Source organism: Talpa occidentalis, unplaced genomic scaffold, assembly GCF_014898055.3.
Source record: "Talpa occidentalis isolate TD23 unplaced genomic scaffold, MPIMG_talOcc4v2.1 talOcc4.13, whole genome shotgun sequence".
Classification (NCBI taxonomy): Eukaryota; Metazoa; Chordata; class Mammalia; order Eulipotyphla; family Talpidae; genus Talpa; species Talpa occidentalis.
Genome location: NW_023601322.1, coordinates 56,017,786 through 56,029,875, shown reverse-complemented (window position 1 = coordinate 56,029,875; position 12,090 = coordinate 56,017,786). Strand labels below are relative to the sequence as shown.

Here is a 12,090-nt window from a genome sequence, read left to right as displayed (position 1 = left end):
TGAAGAAAATTCTTAACCTGGCTAAATATACTAGAGACTAATACTTGAACTGAACTTGTCAGGATTTATCAGCTAAGTCATCATATTAAGTTTTTATAAATCAAAACTTTGTTCACTTCATCAGTCAGATAAAAGGTTTGAGCAGTGATATGATACTTTCTGTGTGAGGCAGAAGAGAAATAACATTTCATCATGAATGACCATATCACTGAATGGGTGAAATAATAGCCTGATATGCACTGATTATTAACAAAAATGCAATTTGCAGCAACATGGATGGCACTGGAAGGGATCATGCTCAGCGAAATAAGCCAAAAAGAAAAAGAAAAATACCGGATGGTCTCACTCATAGCAGGAATCTAGAAAACTTAAATAAGGGACCAGGAAAATGAATATAAGAAAGTGAAAATAAAAATCAACAAAAAACTATGAACCAGAGACACTTTTTGGGGGGTGGGGGGCGGGAGGGGAAGGATTGGGGTCAGAATGGGGCGTTTGCAATTGTATGGGGGAATATAAAAATAAAATTTAATATTTAAAAAAAAAAATTTTAAATCAGGACAACTCTAGGATAAAAGGAAAACTTAAAAAATTAAGTTAGACAATCTGAAAAAAAAAATGCAGCCATTGCACAGATATTCCTGTATCAGAACCACAGTAAAAGCTATGATGGGTCAGAATACTGATTGCTAGACACCCTGCTATCACAGCCACGAGTCATGACAAAACATGTGCAATTATTGAAGATAATCCTCACATGAAGCATTAACATCAAATGTATACAGAATCCATAATCTGTGATGCTTTTCACAAGCAATTCATCTACATAAAGAAAAGAAGATGCTGCTGATCATCTGCAAACATTACTGGGGTTCTAGGTCATCAGAAATTGAAAACATCATAATAGAATAGAGAATGTCCCCATAATATTCTATATTAGAGAGGATTTTAAAGAGCATGGAATGGATTTGCAGTTCAAGAACAGTGATTAGGGCGCCTCCCCCGCTGGCACAGGCGGTTGAGTACAGCGCTGTGAAGATGTCCACAGCCTCTGTAGCACCAGTTCAAATCTGGCCAGCCGGGGAGGGTTCCATATGGCACGGCAGACCTCTCCTGTCTCGCCGGCTGCGCCCCTCAGCACAGCGTATTTTGTTGGTCTGCCTGTTCTGTTTCCCGCTCTGTCTCTGATGAATCCTCTCACCCTCCTGCACATCTGGCCTGTACCCTGGTTCTCGTATAAATAAATAAATCTTAAAAAAAAAAGAACAGTGATTAGGGGTAGTGGGCACACTATTGGGAAAGCAAAAATTGGTCAAATAGGAAAGGCAGGAAATTAAGGTTTACTTACTGAATGAGGTCAGTTGAACTGAAATAAGGCCATTTAAAAACAGTGAATGGAAAAGTGATGCAGGATTTAGGATTTATACAGAAATATTTGGAGTTGTATGTGCCTTTTTTTTAAAGATTATTTAGACAAGAACTGGGGTACAGTCTGAGGTGTGGAAGGGTGAGAGAATTCACCAGAGACAGAGCAGGAAGCCAAACAGGTAGATGGACCAAAGACACTGCTGAGGGGAGCAGCAGACAAGGCAGGAGAGGTCTGCTGCGCCATATGGGCTTCTCCCTGACTGGCTGGGAATTGAACTGGCACTGCAAAGGCTGCAGATGGGCTTCACAGCACAGCGCTCAACCCGCTGCACCACCAGGGAGGCCCTATTGTGTCCGTTATCCTTAAAGTGTGCATGTGAAGTTACTGTCCCTTGAGGAACACAACCATTTCTCTGCCTCAATAAATTAAAGGTTATGTCCCTGGGCATGAGTTATTTAGGGAGGAATGCATTAGTGGTCTTGTTACTCTGCCGTCTCCTATACTAAGCTTTCAACTTAAAAGACACTTGCTGAATTGCAAGCAGCGAAAGCTTCTTCAGGTGCATTCATTTAGCTGATGAAAGGATTCACTGAAAGCTGTAAATTCATTGAAAACCAATTAAATCTTAACATTAATGAAGTCAAAGAGTTCCTTTTTATGCAACTGCTTTGTTTCTTTCATTTTACTGACTTTTTAAATTTTTTTTCAAGGATGTTCAATAAAAAGAAAATTTTCATGGAGAAATGGAATCAAACATCCAATGATTTCATTTTATTGGGGTTGTTTCCCCCAAATCAAACTGGCTTGCTTCTCTTACTCCTTATCATCTTCATATTCTTTCTTGCCTCTCTGGGAAATTCAACCATGATTCACCTCATACACTTGGATCCCCGGCTCCACACTCCAATGTACATTCTCCTCAGCCAGCTCTCCCTCATGGACCTGATGTCCATCTCTGACACTGTCCCCAAGATGGTGTTCAACTACTTCTCTGGTCAGAAAACCATTTCCTTCCTGGGATGTGGGATTCAGTGCTTCCTCTTTGGAACTATGGCAGGTTCTGAAGGTTTAATCCTGGTTTCTATGGCCTATGACCGATATGTGGCCATCTGCCACCCCCTCCATTATCCCATCCGCATGAGTAAAATAATATGTGTGAAGATGATAACAGGATCTTGGATCTTGGGGATCACCAACTCTTTTGCACACACGGTCTACGTCCTCCGTATCCCATACTGCCGATCCAGGGATATTGATCACTTCTTCTGTGATATCCCAAGCATGATGCCCCTGGCTTGTGTAGATACCTGGGTTTATGAAAACTTGGTTTTTGTGAGCACAATTTTATTTCTCCTCATTCCTTTCCTTGGAATCACTGCTTCCTATTGTCATGTGATTTTTGCTGTCTACCATATGCGCTCCAAAGAGGGAAGAAAGAAGGCCTTTACCACCTGTTCCACACATTTAACTGTGGTGACATTTTACTATGCACCTTTTATGTATACTTATCTCAGGCCGAAGAATCTTCGCTCCCCAGCAGAAGATAAGATTTTGGCGGTATTCTACACCATTCTGACGCCCATGCTCAATCCCATTATCTACAGCCTGAGGAATAAGGAAGTCCTGGGGGCCATGACAAGAGTGTTTCCATTATTCTTCTCCAAAAAGGAATAATTATGGCTGTTCTAAATCACCTTTATTTATCTTTCCATTTTAAGTAGAACATCCTAGAGCCTCACTGTCTGATAGAAATGCAAAGTGAGCCATCTATGTAATTTAATATTTTCTAGCCGCCATGACTTAAAAGTGTAATTAATCTAAAAAGTAATTGATTTTCAATCCATTTAATAAATATTTATATCAATATATTTGTTGTTAATTATAGATTTTAACATTATATGTACGAGGGCCTCCATGGTGGCACAAGGGGTTGAGCACAACGCTGTGTAGCTGTTTGTAGCCTCTGCAGGGTGAGTTTGATCCCTAGTCAGGGAGCTACCCAGGTAGCACAGCAGACCTCTCCTGACTTGCTCGCTGCTCCCCTCAGCAATTCACTTCAGTCTATCTGCCTGTTCTGTTCCCCACTCTGTCTCTGGTGAGTCCTCTCACCCCCCACACCTCTGGCCTTTATTTTTATTCTGTCTCCATAATCTTGTTTATGTTTCATTCTCAGAGTACATAGCAAATCTGATTCAATACATTTCAATTTCCCAATAGACAAATGAGGCAATGGTTATAGCATTAGACAACACAGTTTGATGATCTAATGAAATGAAATGTTTTTAGCATTTGATATATATATATATATATATAATTAGATTAATATGTACATTTAAGTGGAATAAAATATTGTGGATTTGGAATTATAGGTGATTTGGAATTAAATGTGGTAGAATAACAAACACATTTGAAGAGATCTTAAACCTATACTTCTAAATTATATGCAGCTTTCGTGCCTTCCTGGTGTCACAAGGGGTTAAGACGCAACCTATGAAGCTTCCGCCGGCACTGCAGCACAAGTTCAATCCCCGGCCAGGGTGGTGACCCACATGGTGCAGTAGACCTCTCCTGAGTCACCTGCAGCTCCTATCAGGAGTGTATTTAAGTCAGCCTGGCTGTTCTGTTCCCTGCTCTGTCTCTGGTGAATTCTCTTACCCCTCACACCTCTGGCCTGTACTCCAGTTCTTGCATGCATAAATAAGTAAATCTTAAAATATATATATATGCAGCTTTTATAACTGTATTTCCTCAATAAAAATTAGAAATTTATTAATAAAATAAAATAATATGATCAGAGAGTTAATGAATAAATGGTGTGTGAAATATATTTATGATATATAAAATATGGGTAATGAAATGTGAAGTAAACTAAAAAACAGGTAATGAGTTTGCATACATGTCCCACTCATTTATCTTGATTACAATTGACATGTGGAGTTTTCTTATACTAACATCATTTCATCAATCTCTTTTGAAGGAGATTATTTGACTTGGAATTTTTCATATTTCACAAAAATATTGACTTAAATGATTTGCATAAAGATTGAAAATAATGATCAATTTATTGTGTGCTAAAATTAGAAAAATCACATATTTGAATTGTCTTAAATAAGATATTTTTACTTAGAAAAATTATACATGTAAATTCAAGAAATAATGGCTTGATAGATAAAGCATGCTGCTTACAAATGAAAAAAAAAAAAAGAGGGAGTTTTGGTTTCAGCTATAAGTAAAACATAAATATTACCTTGTACAGACAGAGATACACTAAGATGTCATAGTTTTGTTTACTTTGACATGTTTTTTCTACCGCTATTTTACAAATACACTTGAGTTATTTCAAGTCTATGCATAAATAAGTGTATGTGTCAATTAGTAAGCAATTATAAGATTACTTAAAAAAGGAAAAGTCGGTTCAAAGGAGTCAATTATTCCCTCAGGTCCAATTGAAGCAGTGGTCCATGGGTGCTAAAGCCAGCCAAAGATAGTTCCAAAGCAGTACAGGTCATATCTGGAATTATTCATCCACGCACACAATTACAAAACCACATAATTCAGCAAAAAATAATAATGGGGTTTATTTAACAAACAGGGGAATCAAAGAATTCCTAGAGCCACAAGTGGCTGGCTATTTTACCCTTAATAGTATTCAGAAGTCCCCCCAAAATGCTGCAACTCCAAGATGAAATGCTTTGCCAGCAATCGCTTGGAGGAGTGACTCAAACACTGAAAGCGCCTTTTCTAATGTAGTCAGAAATCATGAAAATCCTGTTGCATCTTTCTTCAAGCAGTTCAAGGATGTGTGATAGCAAGTATCTGGAATGTTCATGATTATTCCTGGAGGGTGCTGATACAGGAGTTGCTTTTCCAGACACTTCTGCATTTATTGCAAGAGAATTACAAGAGACTAACTCCCATTTCAAGAGAAATCATCCATTGGGAATTACATTTTCCAGGAAACCAGAAAGGTAATAATTTGCATTGTCATCCACAAAACATGAAGGTATTGTTGATTTTACAACACAAAAATGCAAAACAAGAAAAATATATCAAACTCAGTTAACCATTACTGCAGTCTTTAGAATACTAAGTTTGTCCCCAGAATGTCAACATATTAACTCCACAAAAAGGCCTTAAGCTAACCTCTAGCATTCCCAGCTGAGCTTTTCTGTTGACAAATAAGTCATGTGGATACAACCCAGCATACTGTAAGAACCTCAGAGCTAATAGCTGAAACGTAAACAGTTCTGCTGACCAGACAAAACTCAGCTTCTCCTCAATATTCCCTTATGTAAATCCTACCTTTAGACCCAACACCCTGATCCTCTAGGGTGTGAGCCCACCATATCCTCAGAGGTACCACTTATTTAAATAAACTTAGATTTCCTTTTTTTATTTAAATATTTTATTTTATATAATTCTTACATTTTTTTTATCTTTGCACAATGTATGCATTTTCATTTTGGTTATATTCCCCAAACAATTGCACCCCCCCCCTTATTTTGACTCTAGTCCTTCCTTTCCCCACCCCATAGTGTGACTCTGGTTTATAGTTGCTTGTTGATTTTGATTTTTACTTTGCATTGATTAGTCTTTTTTCCTGGTCTCTTATTTAGGTTTTCTAAATTCCTGCTATGAGTGAGACCATCTGGTATTTTTTCTTTTTCTTTCTGACTTATTTCGCTGAGCATGATCCCTTCTAGCTCCATCCATGTTGCTGCAAACTGCATGTGTTTATCTTTTTTGATTGCTGAGTATATTCCATTGTGTATATGTACCACATCTTCTTGATCCAGTCATCTATTTTTGGGCATTTGGGTTGCTCCCATACCTTAGATATTGTAAATAGTGCTGCTATAAACATAGGGGTGCAGGTGCCCTTTGGAATTACTGTTTCTGGGTCATTTGGGTAAATACCTATACCAAAACAAAGAGAAGCCCCACCGACTAGGAGAAAATTTTTGCACACAACACTAACGATAAAGAACTGATCACAAAAATCTACAAAGAGCTGATGAGACTCAACAAAAGCAAAGAAAATAATCCATTCAAAAAATGGGCAGAAGAACTAAACAGAAACTACTCTGAATAAGAAATGCAAATGGCCAACAGGCATATGAAAAAATGTTCAACATCACTAGTAATCAGGGAAATGCAAATAAAAACTACCATGAGATACCATCTTACACCAGTGAGAATGGCACATATTAAAAAATTTAGCAACAACAAATGTTGGCGAGGTTGTGGAAAAAAAGAAACTCTCCTGCACTGCTGGTGTGAGTGCAAACTGGTCCAACCGCTATGGAGAGCTGTGTGGAGATTTATTGAACTACTTAACATAGAGCTTCCATATAATCCAGCAATTCCACTCCTAGGTATTTACCCAAACTTAGATTTCTTAACTCCAACTCTTCTCTCTTGTTTGGCATATGAGCGCCAGGCATATGTTTGGCACATGAGCTTGGATTTCTCGGCAATACTGTTGGTTTAAAAAACAGAGCACAGGGCCTCCCCGGTGGCGCAGCAGTTGAGTGCTGGGTTGTGAAGCTGCCCTCAGCCTCTGCAGCGCTGGTTCGATCCCCAGTTGCTCTCCGGCCACCAGAGGAGGGTCCCACATGGTGCGCAGACCTCTCCTGCCGCCCGCTGCTCCCCTCAGCAGTGTACTTCGGTCCTTCTGCCTACTCTGCTCCCTGCTCTGGCTCTGGTGAATTCTCTCACCCTCCTGCACTTCTGACTGTATCCAGTGCTTGTATAAATAAATAAATAAATCTTAAAAAAAAATCAAAAAAACAGAGCACAGACTTTGGGTAAGAACTGAGAGTCTCTGATTTACTTTGCTTCATTACACATAGAAAACATCGAAAAGTAACCATTTTCATAATGAAATGATTTCTTGAATACTTGAAAAAATATAATGAAGTCTAACTGTCTTAGAGTAAAAAATACATCTTTGCCTTTCCGATATCCATATGTTGTCTTTTTCTCCTTCATTAAATATATATTATTATTTCATTAAATATATCGCTATTTCATCAAATATATTAATTAAATATATATCATTTCCCCATGGGAATATACCACCAAATTAAATTGCAGTTATATTATTTATCACAAAATCATGATAAATGGATATGTAGTTTTTTCAATGCATCTAGTTTTAGTTTCTTAGATCCTGCAAATTCCCAAGCTAAAAGAAAATTTGTACACTCTAAAAGAACACTTCATTTTCGATTCACACCATTGTTAAGAAAGTATAGAATTGGCCCCCTCAGGTATAGTCACTGTAGCACTCACACCACTGAAGAACGTTCCCCCACACACACAATTTTCTGCCACCACCCCCATGAAAGCCTCAGAGCTATCATCAGATTTCAAGTGCTGTTTTTTTTTTTTAAGATTTATTTTATTTATACAAGAACTGGGGTAGAGGTCAGAGGTGCAGGAGGGTGAGAGAATTCACCAGAGACAGAGCAGGACACAAAACAGGCAGATAGACTGAAAATACTGCTAAGAGGAGCATGGGCGAGATAGGAGAGGTCTGCCACACCATGTGGGTATCTCCCTGGCCAGCCAGGAATCAAACCATGCTGCAGACGCTGCAGATAGCTTCACAGTGCTGCACTCAACCCGCTGTACCACCAGGGAGTCCCTCAAGTGTCGGTTTTAAATTTTGTCTTTCTCTAAGCTTTGAATTTATTTTCTATATTACATATATAAGTGACACCATTCAATATTTATCTTTCTCTTTCTGCTTTATTTCACTTATCATTATCCCTTCCAATTCCATTCATACAGCTACAAATGGCATGAGTTTATCTTTTTTAAATATTGAATAGTATACAACAGTTTATTTGCACCACAATTTCTTGATCTACTCATCTGTGTTTTTTAATCTTGCCTATTGTAAATAGAGCTCCATAGACACAGGAGTGCAACATTGTCAAGGATGTGGAGAAATGTACTTCAATAATAAAGCATTTTTTAATCAACTCAATTTTTTTAAAAAAAGGATAGATTGGAAAATGCAGAGCAACCACTTGTTATTATTAAATCATACTAGGTTGTGGGCCTCCCTGGTGGCGCAGGCTGTTGAGCACAGCACTGTGAAGCTGTCCGCAGCCTCTGCAGTGCAGGTTCACATGGCATGGCACACCTCTCCTGTCTTGCCCACTGCTCCCCTCAACAGTGTATTTCAGTCATTCTGCCTATTCTGTTTCCCGCTTTGTTTCTGGTGAATCCTCTCACCCTGCCCCACATCTCGCCTGTTCCCCAGTTCTTATATAATTATTTAAAAAAAATAAATAAGTCATACTAGGTTGAGATGTATAAATACTTATTCTTTACACTTGTGGTAAAGAATATTTATTAGACCATTGATTTCATCATGCATTGAGTTATTTCTTTAACTTATGAATTATTCCCTGAATCCATTCTCTTGGCGGATCTTCTTATTCATTGTCCATGATGTTACTGAATTTTTCCCTGTGTTTTATACCTGCTTATAATCATTCAATGGACCAACTTAAAAACGAATTTTTGAGGTAAACTTTCTTGTTTTTTTAAACAAAAACTCGTGTGCATTTTACCCCAAAACTTCTTTTTTTTTTTTTTTAAAGATTTATTTATTTATTTATTCATACAAGCACTGGGTACAGTCAGAAGCGCGGGAGGGTGAGAGAATTCACCAGAGCCAGAGCGGGGAGCAGAGCAGGCAGAAGGACCGAAGGACACTGCTGAGGGGAGCAGCGGGCGGCAGGAGAGGTCTGCGCGCCATGCGGGACCCTCCTCCGGTGGCCGGGGAGCAGCCGGGGATCGAACCGGCGCTGCAGAGGCTGCGGGCAGCTTCGCAACCCAGCGCTCAACCGCTGCGCCACCAGGGAGGCCCCCAAAACTTCTTTTTTAAAGATTTATTTATTTTTATGTCCTCCCCTGGTGGCACAGCGGTTGAGCGCTGGGCTGTGAAGCTGCCCACAGCCTCTGCAGTGCCGGTTCGATCCCCAGCTTCTGGCGAGGGTCCCACATGGCACGCAGACCTCTCCTGCTGCGCCTGCTGCTCCCCTCAGCAGTGTATTTTGTCAGTCTGCCTGTTCTGTTTCCTGCTCTGTCTCTGGTGAATTCTCTCACCCTTCCGCACTTCTGACTGTACCCAGTGATTGTATAAATAAATAAACATATATATATGTATATATTTATATACACATATATATTTTTTTTTTGAAGAGCTGGGGTACAAGCCAGAGGCATGAGAGGGTGAGAGGATTCACCAGAGACAGAGCAGGGGGCAGAACAGGCAGACAATTGAAATCCACTGCTGAGGCGAGCAGCAAGCTCGACAGGAGAGGTCTGCAGCATCATGTGGGAATTTCCCTGGCCAGCCTGGTATCGAATCAGTGCTGCAGAGGCTGCAGATAGCGCATCACAGTGCTGTGTTCAAGCTGCTGCGCCACAGAGGAGGCCCCCAAAACTGTTTTAAATTGGGATCATAACAGGATGTTGACTAGGAAGATTGGAACTTTTGAGGTTTCTTTAATAATCAAGTCGACAATCTTTTTTTAAAATATGTATTTTGGCCTCCCCGGTGGTGCAGCGGTTGAGCGCTGGGTTGCGGGGCTGCCCGCAACCTCTGCAGCGCCGGTTCGATCCCCAGCTGCTCCCCAGCCACCGGAGGAGGGTCCCACATGGTGCGCAGACCTCTCCTGCGGCCCACTGCTCCCCTCAGCAGTGTACTTTGGTCCTTCTGCCTGCTCTGCTCCCCGCTCTGGCTCTGGTGAATTCTCTCACCCTCCTGCGCTTCTGACTGTACCCAGTGCTTGTATAAACAAACAAATAAATAAATAAATCTTTAAGAAAAAAATATTATTTATTTATGCATGCAAGAACTGGGATCAGGCCAGAAGTGTGGGGGTGAGAGGATTCACCAGAGACAGAGTAGGGAACAGAATAGGCAGACTGACTGAAATACACTGCTGACGGGAGCAGTGGGCAAGAAAGAAGAGGTCTGCTGTGCCATGTGGTTGGCTTCCTGGCAGGCCTTGGATGGGACTCCTGCTGCACAGTCTGCAGATAGCTTCACAGCACTGTATAGATTCCCCCCACCCCAAACCCTCATTCACAACCCTCACCTTTGTGCATGGACCACCAAAGCACTCAATTCCATGAATATACTCCATTGTGCTCTGCTCCCAGTTTTTGTCACTCCTCTTCAGCCAACCTTGGGCTCTTCTCATGCCTGGCCCTTCCTCTTCTCTTGCCATTGCCTCTTTGGGCTGTGGCCCTAGGATTTCTGGGCAGTACACAGGCTGCTTTTGGCCACCAAATCCCATCGGCTATGCCTTGATTTTCATCTCCTGGGGTATACAAACAATACCATCTACCCCCAGGGTCCCCAAAATATTACAACCTGCCAAAGTCCCTCCACCTTCTGGAGGGATTGTCAGTCCAAGTCCATTTTTTTTTTTTCCCTTGTGTCAGCACTGGCAAACTCCGAATCATAGTCCTTCTTCCCTAATGATTCTGCTGACTTATGGGTCATTGGCTGGTCCTCTCAGGCTGCCTGCACCTCCAGTCAAAGTCTCATCCTGTAGCTCCTGGATCTTGTCCACCTCCTGTACTACTGAATTGTCTTTACCTCTTCCCGCAGCTCCTGGATTTTGGTCACCACCTGCACTGCCAGGATGCCTCCATTGTTGTCACAGGCTCACAGTCTGCTACTCCTCAGTCCCTCCTGAGGTCTCTGGAGGACTCCATACCCGTCTGCATCAAATCACCCTGCCAACTTATGCCAATTGTTGCGGCAGGAAGGCCACAGGGCAGGATCTCTGTGATTCAAACGGACAGGTTAAAAGAGAGTCCTGGAGTGCTCGGTGACTTTTTCAGGCTTTATTGAGATTTTACCAAGTACATAACAGGCAGGGGTGCCAGGGGGCCAGGAGGCTGGCAGGCCTACCAGCTCCTAGTGAAATCTTCACTCTTTCTGGGCTCTCCGGTGTTCTCTCGTGGTCTCATTTTCTCTCTTCTACTTCTCTTTCATTCTTCTTGTTCTACTTTTGCTTCTGTTCAGCTATGCCACCCTTAAAAGTTCCATCTCAGCCCAGGTAAATCCCACCTATGTATACCCACACCCTACTCCAGATGCCCACCATCAGGCATGCATTCAGGACCACAGGGATCCATCATTAATCCTAATGGCTGGAGGGCAGAAAAGCCTGACAATCATTTAATCATTTACCCTACACAAGGCTGCCCTGGTGGTAGAAGGGGTTAAGTTGCAGCACTATGAAGCTATCCCCAGTCATAGCAACACGAGTTTGAACTCAGCCAGAGAGGTGACCCACATGGCACAGCAGACCTCTCCTGACTCGCCCACTGCTCTCCTCAACAGCGTATTTCAATCTGTTCTGTTTCCTACTCTGTCTCTGGTAATCCTCTCAACCCCCACAACTCTGGCCTGTACCCCAGTTTTTGTATGCATATATAAATAAATCTTAAAAAAAAAAAAGAATAATCCCTTCTGGATCCATTCATGCTACCACAAATTGCAAGAGTATATCTTTTGTTGATAGTTGAGTAGTATTCCACTGTGTGTTTGTATATATACAACATATCTTCTTGATTCAGTCATTTGCTTTTGGGCATTCAGATTGTTTGCATAAGTTGGAAATTATTATCAGTGCTGAAATGAACATGGAAATGCAAGTTTCCCTATAAATTAGTTTCTTTGT

The 12,090-nt window shown here is 41.1% G+C and overlaps 1 protein-coding gene across 1 annotated transcript; it reads left to right on the top strand.

Moving 5' to 3' along the window:
* Positions 1-2,104: 2,104 nt before the first annotated feature.
* LOC119242661 (olfactory receptor 2L13-like) lies at positions 2,105-3,043 on the top strand. Its single transcript, XM_037508179.1, has one exon. It carries the CDS (start codon positions 2,105-2,107, stop codon positions 3,041-3,043), a length of 939 nt encoding a protein of 312 aa, XP_037364076.1.
* Positions 3,044-12,090: the final 9,047 nt, after the last annotated feature.

Excerpts from the sequence above, each read along its gene's own strand:
- LOC119242661 (XM_037508179.1), top strand. The coding sequence starts at position 2,105 with ATGGAGAAATGGAATCAAACATCCAATGATTTCATTTTATTGGGGTTG.